Source organism: Centruroides sculpturatus, unplaced genomic scaffold, assembly GCF_000671375.1.
Source record: "Centruroides sculpturatus isolate CEXI.00-Female unplaced genomic scaffold, Cexi_2.0 scaffold1614, whole genome shotgun sequence".
Classification (NCBI taxonomy): domain Eukaryota; kingdom Metazoa; phylum Arthropoda; class Arachnida; order Scorpiones; family Buthidae; genus Centruroides; species Centruroides sculpturatus.
The window spans coordinates 15,605-35,589 of record NW_019385753.1 but is presented as its reverse complement, the minus strand read 5'-3'; the positions used below and the strand labels follow the sequence as shown (position 1 = coordinate 35,589).

The 19,985-nt window shown below is 32.3% G+C and overlaps 1 protein-coding gene across 1 annotated transcript in view; it reads right to left on the bottom strand.

The window, feature by feature from the left end:
- The window catches only part of LOC111641793, a 46,432-nt gene extending 28,711 nt beyond the window's left edge, over positions 1–17,721 (bottom strand). Inside the window, exon 1 of the mRNA XM_023388023.1 lies at positions 17,549–17,721. Within this exon, the coding sequence (XP_023243791.1) occupies positions 17,549–17,702 (154 nt within the window). The 5' untranslated portion in view covers positions 17,703–17,721. The remainder of the gene's footprint in view (positions 1–17,548) is intronic.
- Positions 17,722–19,985: the final 2,264 nt, after the last annotated feature.

The window sequence follows — 19,985 nt, the reverse complement described above, 5'->3', positions numbered from 1 at the left end:
ATCATTTTTTATATTTAAAATATTAAAAAAAATACATAAATATTATTAAATTAATTAAGAATTTTATAAATTTATTTATTTTTTAATATAATTTTATCATAAATAATCGTATTCCGTCCTTAGAAAACAGGTGGAAATCGAAGATACTTTCCCACTTCAAGAAGATGGAGAATTTTGAAATGATTTCTGTCAAATTATACGAAATTTTGCTAGAAAATTTGAATTTATATACTCATTTTGAATAAGAAACTATAAAAATATGGTATAATTGGGTGATTTTATGCGAAAAAAAACGTAGAAAATTCAAAGAGAAGTGACCTGTATCGACGAAACAACGTGTTTCACCTCCTAAACAACACGTTTCAACCATTGAAAAACTACTGTTTTAGTGAGAGAAGATGTTGTTTATGGCCTACGTTTGGTTGTATTGTTGTATTTGGATAAGATGCCCCACTGGATGAAGTGATGAGGAAGATACGAGCATCAGTCTTGTATAAGAATATAACTTATTTTTTTCTCTTTGTTTTATCTTCGAAATTCGTAAAAATTTAAGGTAAAAATGAATAAATCGAAGCAAAGAATACAACATTATTCACTTTTCGTTTGAATAAATTGAATTTTCCTATTACAGTCAAAGCTTGAGATAATTAACGATCTGTTGTTCTCTTATTAAATCTACATTCAGATAATCTTTACTAAATAAATATTTCACTTTGTGTGATGATTTAATATTTTATTTTGATTACAATATCTAAAGTTAAGTGTAAAAATAAATAAATAAACGTAGGAGAAGGAGAGATGACCGCTAGAAAAGATGTCCCTAGTTTAAATTACATGCAGGAGTTATTTTTATGTACGTAGGAAAGAATCTTTGCATCCAGGAAAGGGATTTTTCCGCATACAGGAAGAGTAAAAGACCCTTTCTTTGCATTTAGAATTACAAATAATGGTTAGTTTATACATAGAAAAGTCCTTTCTCGTCTACAATAACATAAAAGGATCCTTTATTTACACGCAGGAAGATGAAAGAATCTTTTCTTTGTCTGTGAACAGAAAAATAAGGAATTTTTCTTTGTAATTATCTTGTGGTATTAAACATAAAAGATTCTTCCTTTATATAGAAAGAGCAAAGAATCACACAGGAACATCAAAGGATCTTTTGTTTGTGTATAGGAAAATGAAAGACTCCTTTATTTATCTACAGGAAGACTTAGAAGAAAATGATACTTTCTTTGCATTTGTGAAGAAAAGATCTGTGTTTTTCTTTGTACTAGGCACAAAAGATCTTCCTTTACACACAGGGAGACACTTACGTTCCTATTAAGGAAGTAAAAACTTCCTTCCCACATAGGATGTATCCTTTGTGTATAGGAAGAGGAAATGATCCTTTCTTTGCCCACAATGTATAAAAGAATTGAGTATTTGTAACGTATTAGAATCTACACGTCTAGAAACTTTGGAATCTCTCCCGAACACCTCAATGTAAGCATCATTTATAGAAATTAAAACATCCTGACTCCATGGACGGCACTTATTAAAGTGGAAAGATACAATTTTGATCAACTCGTCGTATATAAAGAGAGGAATATATGAATAAAAATGGCGGTGGAACGGAGCAGATAATAAATAATTTCGGAAGAGAAGAAGACGAGAATCGTGTGGAAAATTGATTTGTTTGGATGGTAACACGATACGATTTTAAAATGTGGTCAAGACAGCAACGTGGTGGTAGCAGCTGTTGCCATTGGCTTACTACACTTTAGTATTAAAGCCGGTAGCGGGAGGATAAAACACAATTCTCTCTTTCTCCCTTATGGATTCTATTTGTGTGGTCCCACCCTATATAAGTCACGTGAGAAGGGGGGAAGATGGATGATTCGGGCAACAAATATCCCCCAAGAGTGTAAGGGGGGAGAAGTAGGTACCAGAAATACAAGTAGTAGAAGCTCCATCAATATTGTAACACCCGAATACTGCAGATTGCAATGGCAACCCCAGGTATAATGACTGCACTTTCCTAACGTGAGCATTCCTTTCTGGTCTACTCTATATAGAGTCTTATAGTCTTCAATCCCTCTCGTGCAAACTCCCTCGGGACGGGGTCCTCGTGTCTATCTTTCTTGATTGTGATGTATGACCGTTTTCCAATGTTATCGTTAATTTTGTGTGACGTAGTTTTGTCTGCTGCCTGCGGCTCTTAGATCCGAGGGGAGCTTTCTCTGTAAATCTTCCAGTCATGACATCTAAATCCTTGGTAATGTTTCAGCCTTTTCTCTTTTACTCTTCCACGTCCTGACAGCTTTCTTCGCTGTTTACTTCTATCTTTGCTTGGCTACCTTCTGGGATTTTATACATGGGAATATCGTCAACAATTTCTACCTCTTCTTTCCACAATTTGTGTTGATTGTCGCACCCCCCGGAGAATTTTTAAGGAAAAAAAGTAAATAAATAACAACCTAAATACGTTATTTTCTTCTTTTTCTTTAAATATTTTCCGTCTTTTCTCACTTAAAATTTGTAATTTTCCTCTAAAACTTCTCACACTTTAACTCTTAATCGTACAAATTTTCTTTTTCTTTCTTCTTTTTTACTTTCTGCTTACTTTTTAAACAAATTATTCTACTTTAATAGCGTTTTTCTAAGTTATTTTATGCAAGAAATCATTATTTTAGGGAGTTTTTTTAAACGGGAATACTCGAAATTTCCTCACCATTTATTCTCTTATAATCCATTTTTTTCTTGTAATTCTTTATTTTCTAGTCGACGTTTCTTCGTGTTAATTCGATTTATTAATATTTCTTTATATAAATTTAATGGTTTCACCCCGCTATTTAAGGATTTCGGCAAGGAAATGTCAAATATTTCCATCAAAAATATTCTTTTCTAATTTTTTTCCTGTGTAGAATCCGATTTTTCGTATTTTTCTGCGCTACTTTATGAAAAATAACCTTAAAATATCCTTACTCTAGGTCATTTTTGCAAGAAAATATCGGAAAAAAAAATCCCATTAAAAACACACTTAAACCTCTTCTTTTTTTTTCCTATAATAAATTCCTTATTTCTGGGCATATTTTTGCAATTTAATCTGGTTTAGCATCATTTTCCGATGCTAATTTATGCAAAATATACCTAACTCGGGGAATTTTTACGTATAAACATCGCGAATATATCGACCAAACGGTTACTCTCCTCCTTCACCTTATAACAATATCAGTTGATTGGTATCGCCCAAGAGAAATAGGAAAGGGAAAAAAAAATTTAGAGGGATGGTCGTTCCTCTTCGAATTCCCCTTTTTAATAATTCCTCACGGCCGATAAACAAGCTTGAAATTTGTTTAGAACGATAACTATGTAGCTTTTAAAGCTTTAAACATTAATTAAGTATCGCATTCTTGACTCATTATACAAGGAAAAGATGTACAAATTGATCATCGACCAAGAGTTATATTGGATGAAGCTTAATCTAAACGAAAGGTAAACATGTTTATATGGAATTTAGAGATTAAATTTCAATCGGGAACGTCCAGTTTGGCATTGCACTTCCAAGCTTAAGTGATCTTTTAATGGCTGACTACTCCTATTGGAATTCCTCGTTTTATTACTTAGATCAAAACAAATTTAACGCTCGGATTTTCTCTCTCAAGTAAACAACTTGTTTCTTTTCATTGGTTTATAAAGACTCCATCTCATCCGCATCTTTTTCATCCTCCTCCTCCTCCTCCTCCCGCTCCTCCGCATCACTACAATATTTAGCATCTTTGCATTTTTTTTCGTTATAAAATTAGTTGGAATTTTTTTTAAATATTTAAAGGATTATAAATATATTAAAATACATATTTTAAAAGGAATTAAATCATGTTTTTTAATTCTTTTCAATATTTTAAAATAGTTAAAAATATTTATCTTTATATCTTATTTAAATTCGCATCCCTCCGAGAGATTTAAAATCGAAGATTTTTTTATATATTATGAATTTTTTAAAACAAGAGAACTTTTAATATTTGAATAAGTTTATTTTTGAATTTTTTAATAGTTTTTTTTAGTTGGAAAAATCTATTATTTTATGATAAATCTGTAGTTTCAAGAATGAAGTTTTAATATAGTCGTATACGGTTGGTGTTATTGTCAATGTTATAATAGATAAGATCGTGAGAGAAAGTGAGAATGCGACACTGTGTGACGTCGGTCGAACTTCCTGTAACTGTGACAGGATCTTTTCTATCCAGATGCCCGGAAATGCTTCGCTACGCATCTCGAGTTTGACTTGTTCCTCCCTACAGAAACACTTTATTCATCATTTCTGTTCTTCTCTCGATTTAACCTTGATTTCTTCTCGCATTAAACTGTAATTTAAGAGAGTTGGAATGCACCCCCGACCTCTCACCCACGTTAAAAAGTACGAACAAAGTGAAGAAGGATCCGAACTCTCTATTAATATAAAGAGTTCGGTAGGAAACGAGTTATTTTTTAATAATATCTGAGGTGGAAATTGGCGAAAATCCGCGAATGTCAAAGCAATTCCGTCTGTCTGTTCGAAGACATAAGTTCTTAACGACAGGACGTGGCACCAATTAGGAAGAAGTCCATTCGCATGTACGAGTCGTGCTTGATGACCTATGCTACTCTGACAGATAAATCCGCTAGTCGAAACGATCCCCCCTTCACGCGCATCTTAGCGCGATGATTATTTTGTTTATTTTTAATAACTCCAGAGGTCGGAGGTCATCGGATAGAAGTAGGAGCCAGATAGGAGACTGACACGTAACGAGAAGGGATCGATACGTTGAGAGGTATTAGAAAAGTGTGAGAGGGGACGTTGTAGTTTGTTTCCCCCCTCCTCAGGATAGGACAAGAACGAAAGTGAGAGGTGCTGCGTTAGGAAAAAAGTTGTTTCCGGCATCAAACTAATTGGCGTAGATACTACTCGGCCAGATATCTTACTGTAATTACTCGTTATTAAGGCCTAATTAAGCAATTCATTGTATTACAACGTCTCACGTTCGTCGTTAATAAACTCGAAAATATTTTTATATTTAAGATTTTTTTTTTTTTGAAAGACGATTATAACGAGAAAAATTTAATAAATAAATAAATCTTCCTAACAAAAACCTACTGAAATCTCCGGTATCATCGATTGTTCGATGATCAATAATTAATCATAAACGATTGCTCTTCCTCCTCCTTTGTTACCGTTGCTGCTACTAGCGTGATAAACGATTGCAATAGTGCAAAACAGTCGGAAAAAAAAATGTAGGAGGAAAACACGGCAATTACCGAGGCAGATATTGCACGGTGGCAAAGATGAAGACGAGAGGAAAAATCTAGCATCCGGGATGAGGATGTTTCTAAAAATAGAATGGAAAAACCACGTGATGCCGCAATTCGTTATGATTGTTTCCCCAACATGTATATCCGATATCGTGTTTCCTTGTTAGGAAATAAATTTATCATCGGCACCATTGCTACACGCTACACGGAATCATTTTTCTTCCTTAACTAAGTCACCGATGTTATATTTATGAAAGCGCAGGCAAGAATCTACAACAAAGTGTAATGAATTTTTCCTCTTTCTTCCGAGGAAAAAAAAGGGGAAGAAAATATATATATATATAAAAATGAAAGAATCTAAGAAAAAAAAACAAGGTAAAAAACAAACTTGTTTCTTTAGATTTCAGTTGGAGATAAGAAAAAATGGAAGTGTAGATACAAACTGTGATAAGATACGGTAATGATGCTACACAATAGAGAAAGATTTGACACTGACGGGCCTCGTATATCAATTTATTGAGTGATGATCCTGTTTAAAAGTGACCTTTTATTATATATTTTTGCCTATAGACTACGTGCTTTGTCATACATTTAACACCAGAAATTTGGATGAAATCTTTTCATACGTATCAACATTCACTCGACGTTTATGTAAGGTAATACGCGATCGACGTTTTAAAGTATGTAAATAGATGGAAACACAATTCTAGACGACGTTCTCTTGACACTTTACCTCGAAATTCGAACGTCCCCAGAGAAGATCCAACTAATAAAATCATTTTTATATCATTCTCCTCGTCAAACGAATTAATTTTTTAAGTCGTCTTAACGAGTTTTTAAAGGATCATCATAAACGTTTGAAATATTTAAAGATTTTTAAGATTATTTATAAAGTTTCTTAACTCTTTAAGAGAAATTAATGAAGTTATTTTAAATAGTGAATCGTTATTTATTTATTTTTTTTTTCTCCTTCCCCAAGATCGACTTTTTCCCTTCTTTCCAACGGATTTTAATTTTTAATTTGAACACTTAATGAACGTTAATGAGCAAATTAAAATCTTCTAATCGTGTTATACGATTCTCACGAATATCCGGATTCTAAATGAACTTAAATTGATTTACTCTTAGCTTCCTTTCATTTCCCAATTGAGTTGAATTTTCCTTGTCAGGATCACTTCAATTATAAACAGATGAGTAAATATCTGACTTTAATTTCTTACTTTTCTGCATAAAATATTTAGAAAAGATTTAAAAAAAATGGACGTTTATGCAGTTATATACTTCTATTATATATATATATATATATATATAGAGAGAGAGAGAGAGATAGGCAGAAAGTCAATCCCTGTTGGGGTAAGGGACTGGATGGGATCGAAGTGCAGCAACTGTCTTGACAAGCTGTGAGTCATGCTGTGTGACTGACAATCGGAGACATCAAATGGAAATAATTACCGTCTGCGACATTATAGGATAGAAATGAAAGTCGACCCTTCTCTTGACTTCTATTGCCTTTTACCGTGTTCTTCGACTTGTATATTTATCTGGATTTTTGTATTCAAAATGAAGAAATTTCGTTACGTTTCTGCTTCGTTTGCATAGAAATTCATAATTATTATCGTTTATTTTTATTTTTTCCAACGTATTCCTGATGTAGAAGAGCCGATAGTGATGATGATTTATTAACGAAAATGTAATTTTTTTGTACACTTTTCTACGAAAGAAACATTGAAATTCACGAAAATAAATTCCGATTCTAGAAAATATTTAACTCTAGAAAGCATTTAACACGTAAATTTTTATACTATTCCCCCCAATTCTCTAGATTATTATTACTTTTTTAAATCCAAATCATAAATTGTAGTTAATTTCGAATTCCTCCCTGTTTAAAACGTAGAAAATCCTCTAAATTTCTCATTAAATGGAATGTAAAAATTATTTGATCTGATTTTAAACTTAATAAATTGAAGAAAATAACAAAAAACACACACGTAGAAACTTTGTATTTAGTTAAAATTCGAGAAGACTTAGATGAATTTACGTAGTCGTTTAACTCGTTTATATATAAATTTATAGTACAAGAGAGGAAAGATTTGTAGAGGAATTAAAAGTCAAAAGGCATAGGAAGAGGGTCGAAGACCTATACTAACAATAAATGCCCGTTGTCTAAAGGAGCGTGGAACAAGTTGGACAAATGGTCAGACTTTGGACACAATGATTTAACCGTTGACCAAAAAATACGTATCTTAATATAGTAGGATGTTTCTCCGTCCGATCAATCTCCACTCTTCTTGACCAACATTTTTCTTCTTGTCCTTTTAAAGGGCGATCCTCTTTGTTTACTTACGACTCGGACAGTTACAGATAAGGTAATGAAGAGAGAATGTTTGTCGCTCGCTCATCCTGACGTTCGAATCTTGACGTTTGAACGATAGAAGCAGTAGTTGCTTTTGAACTTATTTGCTGGCACAATTTGGCCACGTCTAGAAATCCTTTCCAGCATCACACACACACAAGCGAGAACACGATTAATCGTTACCATTTATCAGCCAAAGACGTCCGAGTTATAACAAAAATAGTCTGCAGGGGGGGAATTTAATAGGTGCAATAAGATTGTAGAATTACTATACTACCTATTTAAGGTTATTTTTATAGTATTTTATCGGTTTGGATTGGGTAAAAAATGACCGAAACCAGATTAGGAGGTATTAATGAAGGTGTTGTAATGGAAGGGTAATGGTGGCATGCACACGACACAGGTAATATGTATCGCATTACTTCAACACGCCTCTACTGCAGATTATAATCCAATCGATATTTTTCTCATCTTTGTAAAGAAAAAAAAATGGCATTCTAATAAAAGAAGCAAAAATCTATCCTAAAAATTACGTTTTATTTACTGATTTTTTACCAGAAAAAATCCAAGAAAAACTTCTATCGCTTGAAAAATTAATAGCATCGTTCCTATAGAATTAACGTTTCATCCCGGTAATTCTTTTTAAATTCTTCTAAAATATAAATTACTCTATACATAAAAAAAAACATCCTTTAAAGTAAATTATTACATCCCAATAATCAGCTTTTACTCCTTAGTAAATTCGTAAAAAGAAAAGAAAAATTGTATTTTATCCAATATATATATATATATAAGGTATAAAGTCTGTTCGCTTCTTCATCCGGATTTTTAAATTAAAATAAAATAAAATAAAAAAAAGTCGCCACGTCTTTGATGTACACATAAAAATGAACCTCAGAATTCAATTTGCTGCAACATTGCTATGCTGCCTTAAACTTCTCTTATAGTTTAGAGCCAAGAAGAAGAAAACAAGGAGGCTTCCACGCAAAGCTCGGCTGCCTTGCAGGAAAACAAGTTTTACAGGCTGTATTGAAGTTGACTACGCACTCTAAGTGGTGAGTGAAGTGAGTCTTATTTTAGAGAAGCTGTCCTCTTTCTCCTGTCTCATCCTAATAAGCTTTCATGTGCTGAAGCTGGAGGGAGAAACTACACTTTAAGTCAAACAGGAAGATAACAGAATTTAAACAGTTATTTTTACTTAAAAGCATTAGTCGAGCCGAGAGAGAGAGAGTCGGGATTACGTTCGTATGGGAACTAATTTCGACGCAAGATGTTATCCCCCGAGTAATCTTCTACTTACCTGCGATAGTTATAGTCAATAAGAAGCGTAATAGCATATGCAAGCACTTAGCGGTCTCCAAGCTCAAGGCTAGTGGACGTGTAATTGTATTCCTCTACCAAAGAATTCGGAGGTTAGAAAATGGAGGAAAGAGCAGAATGATTAGAAAATATGAAATTTTAGGTATAAAAAAAAAAGAAAACAACCTTTACTTTCTTACTATAAAAACATCGAAGTCACCTTAAAATGACTCGGCTTTGAATTACTTTAGAAGAAATGATTGAATTTTAAATTAGGAAAGGGATAAAGTAGAAAAGAGAGAGAGAGAGAGAAAGGGGGAAAAAAATCTAAACTAAACTCGCTTTTATCTTCTTTCTATACGGAAAATATCGTCAATAAAATCTTGAAGATTTTCGATTATTTATAAATATTTCAACCGGCACTAAAAATAAATAAAAATAAATATTCTTGAATATATCTTTGTCTTTTAAAATATTCAGTACGTGTAACGCGATACATTCTCTCACTGATGAACAAAATATAGATATTTTCTTTCCACATGACTTTTTATTGAGTAGATCTCTTTATCTCTTTCTCAATTTAGTTTAGAGAAGTTGAATCGAAATAGGGGGATTCTCTATCAATTACCGAGTTTTATTCCGGTTAAACTTGTAAATATTTCACGTTTTATTCTTTAAAAATGTAAATACTTTGTTTGGTAAAACTTTTATTAAAAATTTAAAACGTTTTCTGTAAGAAAATTCGCAGTTTCTAGCTTAAGAATTAATTAGAGTCGTGATGTAAGAGAAGTAGATAATGTTAGTTCATAGACCTATATTTATCGATAAATGTTATGAAATTATAAGAAAAATGTATGTTTTTTTGTGTTAAAATATTAAATATAATTATAGGCGAAGCGTAAGAACGTAACAAATTAACTATAAATGATTTACAAGATGCTTCTTTCTATGTTAAATTACATAAACAAAGGATCAATTATCCAATTTCTTTCGAAGTGTGTCGAGATAATACGGCTAATTTCTTTATATTTAGCTATAATTCGTCAAATAAACATTTTATATAAGAAATTATATCATTTTTTTCAATTTTAAAGTGATAAAATTTAAACATTTATAAGGAAAAAAGATCGAAATTCTCTGATGAGAAAATTTACTCTTGCTTAAAGATTCAACCGATAATAACTTTTAATGACTATAAATTACATTATATCTTGTAAAAAGAATGAAAAATTAACGTAGTAATTTATAAAAATCTATTTAATTCTTGGGATAAAGAAGAAGAATTTCATCTTTACGAGCTTAGAAAGAATCAAAACATTCATTTGAAAAGCTTTTCCTCGGGATTCGATATACATTTCAACAAACGATCGATACAAGTGTAAAGCGATAACCTGAAAGATAATATTCTTCTAAGGATATAAAGGAATAATAATCAAGACTAATTTGGTGAAGCAGAATATCGATAATTAAAATTCTAAGCTGACAAGCTGTAGCTCTTACAAGGGATGTAGTCGAATGTAATGACAAACCTTTACTGTTTAAGAGAATTAACTTGGAACTTTAGTTTTGTTATAGTGTAAATGCTACTTCAGCTTCGATATTTTACACATTCGACTAGTTTTTTTTTTATTATTTTATTTTTTAACTCAAAGTTTTAGCATGGGAAGAATTCTTTTGTGTGAACAAAATGTAAACAGTTTGTCTTCAATAAGCGACAACACCGTTCATCTCATGCAGGTGATTGAAAATAGCTACAATAGATTGACAGTTCTATCGCCAGTAATTTGTCAAACTTTCCAACATCATCCATCACACCACTCCACACTTCATTGTTTAGTTTATTCCTGCAGCGTCACAACTTTCTTTCATTCTCTTCAACAATTATAATGGCAAACAAAGTTTAATAAAGGAATATTAAATTTTTTCTATATCCATAATTAAACTTTTATCTTCACTTTGGAAAAGTAAAAATCTCAATTTTATCGGTTATAATCGCATTAAAAGCTAATTCGTCTCGTTAACTTTCTCCAGATTTCTCAATGTGTTAATCGCTAACTTAATACTTAAAAATAGCGAGGAGAGAAAAAAAATTTGATAATTATTTTAAGATTTTAAGATAATAAATTTGTTAAATATTTATCTAAGCTTCATTAATATATACTTCGTCGACTATAAAATTATAAAGAATTAGATCGATGCTCGGGAAGAGCATCACTCATCTTAAAGATGCGGACGAATTTTCGTGCATCACAACGCTCTTAAGCTGTGTTAAAACCATTTGAATATTAAAGTATAACGCTGAGAAAAGAAGAAAAAAAATTCCTTATTTAATTATTAAAACACATTTAAGCGATCCGGTTGCCAGGTTTACAGAATTAATGCGACATTTAATTCCTTAAATCTTTCACGAGCCAATGAAGAAAGGCATTTTGGCTTTTCTAATGCTTTTCCACTGTTTACACATGGAAATGAGTGGAGAAGAAGGTAAGAGAAAAAGGAAGGAGGGAGGAAAAAAAATGCAAAGAAAATTCGAATTTCTTAGAATTCTTCGTAAGAAAAAGTAGCGACTGAACCAATTCTGATCTGTGGCCAAGGAAAACAAAGCTGGTGTGTTAATGAGATCTGTTTTCTGGTTGATTGTTCAGCCACTTTTAAGTGGATAATTGGAGTAGAAATTTTTTAACAGCGTATCCCTTGTGGGGAGATACGCTTGACAATCGATGTGATCGCAGCAAATTACCTTCGTTGCTCGAACAGATTAAACAACAAAACTTCAATAATAACTAAGAATTCGATATTCTCCCGACTTCAATCTATTATCAAAACAAAGGAGCAACAAGGGTGCATTTCTAGCTCTTCTTTAACAAATGTTTAAAGATTTGTTTCTACTTTCCTTTACAAACAACATTTTCTATCTTTAAACATTATTTTTTTTAAAAAAAATTCCCTAGAGAAGAATAGTCTTTTATTAAATTAAACTAGAACATACATACAGTAAAACAATAAAAATTTGCATTACGTTACAGTTACAATCCAACTATAACTATTTTATTATTTAATATAGAATAAATAGATTGTTTTTAGGATAAAATCGTGAGTGTATTTTATTTTAAACACGTCCCCATCCTTAAATTTTTAAGTAAATTTTTAAAATTCCAAGATGAGGAAGAGCAAAAGTGGAGAATCCCTATAACCGGAGGATAAAAGTATTAATTTATTGTGTAAAAATTATTTTAAAAAAATTCATCCCAAACGAGAATAAATATTGTAGAAAAAAGGGAGAATAACTCATTAGAAAACTCGAAAATAATAGATTTAACAATAAGAATAAAGTTTTCATCACTTTTTGGAAAGCAGAGTTCAATCCCAGGAGTAGGATTAGATCCGATGCCAGAGGGTTCCGACTACTTTAATTTCCTGTTTCGAGCAAAAGGTAGCTTTGATTGCTTCCTGTTTGCCACACCTCGCTACGCGTCGAAGGATTTTTCACTATATAAAAAAAAACCCATACAAAACTAAAGGTGGGGTTCTTACACTCGGACTATTCTCGTGCAGAAACAATGGAATAAAATTAAAGTAAGAAAGAGAGGCGCATATCCTCTGTTTAATTACCTCAAATTAACTTAAAAATGGCCAAGAGAATGATAGAAAAATGTATTTAAATAAAGGATGGTCCGCTATTTAATCATAAAGTCGGTGGTAGATAACAATGATCTTTCGAGGAATTTAAACGTTATCCAGCTTAGATCAATAGCCATCAAATAGCTATCTGCTCTCCCTAGTGGAACAAGAGTCAATAAAGTTCACCCTGGAACTAAATCATGACCAAAATATATTGACAGAAAGGAAATGACAAAATTCGCTCAATTCTTTATCATAAATCTATAACTGGCGATTTAATATAACGCTATATCTTCTTAAAATTTATATGTAATAATTTATATATTTTTTGGTACTTTTTTTCTACGGTAGAATTATTCAATTTTCTGCTTGATAAAATCTTCCTACTCTCCAGTAAACGTCTGGTTGGAGAGAGAGAGAGAGAGAGAGAGAGAGAGATGCTAACCAAAAGTTGAAGGATGCTCGGGAAGAGGATGCGGATTTTGTGTAGTAGCAGAGATAGTGAATGTTGGTTGAGGCATTGGAATGTTCCATTGTAAATTAATGACTACTGTAATGTAATCAGGAGGAGGCATTAAGGTCGGTGGAGGGAACTATTGATTCGGATATCTGTCAGGATTATATAAATAGCCCTTTGAATGCGAGGAAGTGTATAATTAGTTCGACGTAACGCTAAAGAAGTGCGCAATACTAAGGAAATGAATGATTAAAGCAATTAAAATTAATTGTAATTAACGATACTGCAATTATTCGTGGATAGGTATAACTCTACAAAATGTACAAATATAAATTTCGTGGATAATTTTAACAATTTCATCCCATTCCTCTCCAATGAACTTTAACATTTTCTATGAAAATTAAGCGGAGTAACGATTATTGTCTTAATAAATTTAGACAAAAAAAGAAGTCGAAACTTTCTTAAAGTGTATAAAATGACTATTTTTATTCAATAAATTACATAGAAACGTTCCACATCTTTGTGGACTTTACTCGAATAATCCAACAAAGCATGCAAGATGCTCTATAAATCATACTTTAAAACCATCTTGGACGAGAAATTGGATATTTACAACTTAGAAATTTAAAGTATAATCTCCTTAATAAAAGACAACCTTAAGGATTTTTTTTAAAGGAGCATCATCTTCGTACTCTTCGAAGGATAAAGAGTTGGAGGTAAATCAACGAGAAGATTAAGACGAGAAATTCGAGATTTATCACATTAATAGTGGATGCACGTATAAGCTAGAGTTAGAAATGAGTGTTTAAGATCATAATTACGGTTCCTTAATCCGAGCAAGTTATTTTTAATCATTTTTCTAGGCGAGTATCCCTTGCCAAAACGTTAACAATCATTGGAGTTTTAGAAAAAGATGCTGAGAAATGTATCGAAGTGAAAATGTTGTGGATAATATAATTTTGTAGATAATCATAATTTGTATTCATTAAGATAATTTTTGTGGGGTTATCGTCACGTGGGACGTCGAGGATGAGCAGGTGTATTATAATTCCTCTTTCTACTCGACTACACATCAGGCATCATCTAATTGAATTGGAGTATCGGTGAATGATTAATGACAAGTTGAACTGGTTGAGTCAAATGTGAAACGACGATGAGCCAATTATTTTTCCTTTTGATTCTCGCATCTCTTGCGTGATAAACTGTCTCTTCTGAATTGAATTTATTAACAGATTGGTCTGATGGGACCGTGAAATTAACCGGTTTTATTTAATTATATTCACTTTGTTTCCTACAAAAGATTACCGCATACCACACTTTAACTCTTTCCTTCTTTAAAAAAAATGTTTACTTTACTTTCCTGTAATGAAAATTGATCACGTTTGACTGTACAGGATGCAGATAGGAAGAGTGATAAGTGAGATTTTCCTAGGATAAAAATAAGCGACGTTACAGATGTCCGAGATTTTTTAGGATAAGGAAGAGAAAGGATAAAGATGACAGAGATCTTTAGAGGATGAAGAGAAGAATAGATACGGAAATGAACGCTTCTTCAGGATGAGGATAAGAAGGATTAAAGATAATCCAAATTTTTCCTGGGATAAAGACGAGAAAATTTAAAGACTAATCCCATGATGGAACTAAGAAAAATTAAAGATAATCTAGATTTTATCTCTCTATAGACGAATCAACGGTGTAAATCTTCTTTCAGAATGAAATATCGTTGGTGAAATTACAGATAATGGAGATATTTCTCAGGATTAAAAAAAGGAAAAATTGCAAGAAAATCAAGAGTTTGTTAGGGTGAGAATAAGGAAAAGTACAAAATGAAGATGAGAAAATGGAAAACCGAGATTTTTTCAAAATAAGGATAAGTAAAATTACAATAATGAAGATTTTCTAGAGAAAGAATGATTGTATCCTTGATAAATTTGGAGATTTTCAGGATAGAATCGGCACAGGTGACAGATAATGAAATTTATCTAGAAGGAAGAGAAGAGAAGTTACAGGTAATGGAGATTTTTCCAGGAGGAGGAGGAGGAGAAGGAATTTTATAGAAAATCGAGATATCTCGATGAAGAGGAGAAGAGAAAAATACAAGATAATCTAAATTTTTCCAGAAAGGATCTAAAAAATTTAATCGAGATTCTAGAATGGAACAAGTAAGAATAGAAGTGAAAAGATAATCGAGATTCCAACACGAAAAGAAGAAGAATATAAAATGCAAAGTGAAAAAGTTAACTTTATCCACTTTCCGGTAATCTCGGAGGATGGAAGGAAATTACTAAAAAATTTTCTACTTGGACTTTTTTAAGAGGTAACACGCAATTGAATAGTTTTATGCAAAGTGGTAATATTCCAGTTGAATATTCGGTACAAATCGTTGGAAAATCCTTTGGAATCTTTAGACAGAAAACCTTTGGATCATAATGAGAACAATCTCCTCTTTTACGAGAGGATACCCATAGGCTATTCTTAAAGACATGTACAGGCAAATCCCTAGGGAAATAATAAAGTTCTTTAAAGTCCTGGCGGATACTTCAACAGCATCCCAAGAAATCAATAGTTTCAGCTTTAACTGTCTCAAATAGCTTTCTCTCTCCTCATCCCAGAAAATCCCCCCTCAACAAGTTGAAGATTTGAATTTTACATGGAATTACCTCAATCTATATTTAGTCGACGGTAAGTTCCGTCTTCAGTAATTATTTAAATATATATTTAAAAAAATATATATTCGATTTTAAAGTAAGCTGTAATACGAAATTCTCCACGAGACCATGAGCAGGACGGTAAAGCAGCCTTAAAGGGGCAATTAAAATGTACGGTTCTATTAAGCAGAAAAATTACATATGTACTTTCCCTGTTTATTTTCTCTCAAAATAGAGCAGACAATTGTCGTTTGCCATCGGAGAGGTGTATATATAAATGGAAAATGGCGATTAGAAGAGAGTGGTGGCTCCCTTAGGAGTGATGAGGATGCCGGACAAAAGATGCTGCAGAGACTCGAGCTATAATTTCACTTCTTCTAACCTCGCTCCGTCCAGATATGCCTATTTGTTTGCTAATGTGTAGGAGAATTCCGGAAGTGACGTCACATAATGGATAACGGGCGGTCTTTAGTGTGTTAGAGAAAGGAACGAGTTAGATTGCTTTCGACGACATCGGAACGACGTAACCCATTCTTTTATAAGGAATAATCAATCACCCATTGTCACCTGAATATATAGAAGAGAAAAAGAAAGAAAGAAAAAAAACACACACACAGACTCGAATGGAGGTGAATAATTCATCAGCAGATATAATCCCTCCGACATTAATACCATTCGATGCTGTTACGCTTCTCCACTCCACCATTACCTTTAATCAAGTGTATGCAAGGATCACACCTGGTATGTAATTGTTCCTAGCACTTAAACGTTTGCTTTTTTTCCTATTTCTGCAGCTACTGGGCGGAATTTAACTCGTATTAATGGATTAAAAAAAGAAAAAAAAACCTTTTTTCTTCCCCTTCTTATCGTTAACTTCTTGATTTTTCGCGTTGTTAAACCAAACACGTAAAGGTGTTGCCTCCTATTTTTATCGTAAAATTTAATTTTACGGATGTAGAAATTGTTTCCAACGCTTCCTTCCAGCTTATTTTTTTAAAGAATAATTTTTTTACAGCTTTAAACTTTAACGAATTAAAGTTAGAGTGATTCAATCGGATAAGAATCCGCATCACTCGGATGCAAGAAAGACGAGAAAAAAAAAAATAGAAGAGCAGAATCGAATCTCTGTTACGTCAGACAGAACAATGGCAAGGGGTAGTAGTAGTAGGTTTGGCGCTAGTGTCGATCGCGTGTCCATCCGCCATTAATATTTGCAAAGTGTTCTTTCATCACCTCGCCTCTGGTCATTACCGAGAAGCTTTAAAATCTCTCTCTTCTCTGTCGTTCTGTCGTCCTACTTCGAGGTAATTACCTCGCTACTGTGGAAAGAGGATCCCGTTTTTACAAAAACAACATCCGAAAAAACAAAGGAGAAGAAAAAAAAAGGGGGAAATTTTTTAGGGAAGAAAAATGAATTCCTTAAAAGAAGTCCACCTTCTCTGTTACGCTCGGTCGAACAGGATCTTCGTAGCCATCTTCTTTTGTTTCTTCCTTTATTATTATTATTTTTTTTTCCTTTATGAAAGAGGGATAAGAAGAAGAAGAAGAAAAAAAATATACAAACCCCTTCTAAAAATATATATTTTTTTTTTGTATTTTGTTTTTTATTTTATTCTAGAATCAAGCAATTAGTTGACGTCATAGATTCGGTTTAAATTTCCAGAAGAGAAAACAATTTTTAAATCTTTTTTTAAAAATAGAAGAAGAAGAATGTTTTTGTTTAGTTTCCTTCTTAGATATGTTTTTTTCCCCTCGAGTATTTCTTTTTTTTGGAAAATTAGGAAGAAGAAAACGTAAAGTGTAGTTTTGTATAGTGAAGAAAAGATCCACAACTCGATATAGTATAATCAAAAATAGATAAGATTTACGTATTAAATAAATAAATAAACAAGAAGTTCTCACCTCTAGATCTTAGATAGGAACCATCTTTTTCTCTGTCGCTTGAATAAAGTTTAGGATTTTCACCTTCCTCCTCTTCCGAGGAGCTATAACAGTATTGATCTTGAGTTTGGGGTCGAGTTATCCGGGGATAAGGACGGGGTCTTCCCTGCTCCATATGTCCCCTATCAGGAAATCCCCCTAAAAATATAAAGAAATCAAAGATGAGTATAGAAAACGAAGTATCATCTCTATTTATCCGGATGCGGAATTTAATTATCTTAATTATTTATAAGGAAAATAAATGAGTATAGAAAACGAAGTATCATCTCTATTTATCCGGATGCGGAATTTAATTATTTTAATTATTTATAAGGAAAACACATCTTAATAATCAACCTGGAAACACATTTTAAAATAATGCTTAGTTAAAATGCTGAGTTAAAATTTTAACTCTCAATTACTCTTAGGAATTACAATTAGGAAAGGCTAACTCTATTGAAAAATAAGGATGAAACATCTTTATTTTTTTATTNGATTTAAAAAAAATGGACGTTTATGCAGTTATATACTTCTATTATATATATATATATATATATATAGAGAGAGAGAGAGAGATAGGCAGAAAGTCAATCCCTGTTGGGGTAAGGGACTGGATGGGATCGAAGTGCAGCAACTGTCTTGACAAGCTGTGAGTCATGCTGTGTGACTGACAATCGGAGACATCAAATGGAAATAATTACCGTCTGCGACATTATAGGATAGAAATGAAAGTCGACCCTTCTCTTGACTTCTATTGCCTTTTACCGTGTTCTTCGACTTGTATATTTATCTGGATTTTTGTATTCAAAATGAAGAAATTTCGTTACGTTTCTGCTTCGTTTGCATAGAAATTCATAATTATCATCGTTTATTTTTATTTTTTCCAACGTATTCCTGATGTAGAAGAGCCGATAGTGATGATGATTTATTAACGAAAATGTAATTTTTTTGTACACTTTTCTACGAAAGAAACATTGAAATTCACGAAAATAAATTCCGATTCTAGAAAATATTTAACTCTAGAAAGCATTTAACACGTAAATTTTTATACTATTCCCCCCAATTCTCTAGATTATTATTACTTTTTTAAATCCAAATCATAAATTGTAGTTAATTTCGAATTCCTCCCTGTTTAAAACGTAGAAAATCCTCTAAATTTCTCATTAAATGGAATGTAAAAATCATTTGATCTGATTTTAAACTTAATAAATTGAAGAAAATAACAAAAAACACACACGTAGAAACTTTGTATTTAGTTAAAATTCGAGAAGACTTAGATGAATTTACGTAGTCGTTTAACTCGTTTATATATAAATTTATAGTACAAGAGAGGAAAGATTTGTAGAGGAATTAAAAGTCAAAAGGCATAGGAAGAGGGTCGAAGACCTATACTAACAATAAATGCCCGTTGTCTAAAGGAGCGTGGAACAAGTTGGACAAATGGTCAGACTTTGGACACAATGATTTAACCGTTGACCAAAAAATACGTATCTTAATATAGTAGGATGTTTCTCCGTCCGATCAATCTCCACTCTTCTTGACCAACATTTTTCTTCTTGTCCTTTTAAAGGGCGATCCTCTTTGTTTACTTACGACTCGGACAGTTACAGATAAGGTAATGAAGAGAGAATGTTTGTCGCTCGCTCATCCTGACGTTCGAATCTTGACGTTTGAACGATAGAAGCAGTAGTTGCTTTTGAACTTATTTGCTGGCACAATTTGGCCACGTCTAGAAATCCTTTCCAGCATCACACACACACAAGCGAGAACACGATTAATCGTTACCATTTATCAGCCAAAGACGTCCGAGTTATAACAAAAATAGTCTGCAGGGGGGGAATTTAATAGGTGCAATAAGATTGTAGAATTACTATACTACCTATTTAAGGTTATTTTTATAGTATTTTATCGGTTTGGATTGGGTAAAAAATGACCGAAACCAGATTAGGAGGTATTAATGAAGGTGTTGTAATGGAAGGGTAATGGTGGCATGCACACGACACAGGTAATATGTATCGCATTACTTCAACACGCCTCTACTGCAGATTATAATCCAATCGATATTTTTCTCATCTTTGTAAAGAAAAAAAAAAATGGCATTCTAATAAAAGAAGCAAAAATCTATCCTAAAAATTACGTTTTATTTACTGATTTTTTACCAGAAAAAATCCAAGAAAAACTTCTATCGCTTGAAAAATTAATAGCATCGTTCCTATAGAATTAACGTTTCATCCCGGTAATTCTTTTTAAATTCTTCTAAAATATAAATTACTCTATACATAAAAAAAAACATCCTTTAAAGTAAATTATTACATCCCAATAATCAGCTTTTACTCCTTAGTAAATTCGTAAAAAGAAAAGAAAAATTGTATTTTATCCAATATATATATATATATATTTCAGTTGGAGATAAGAAAAA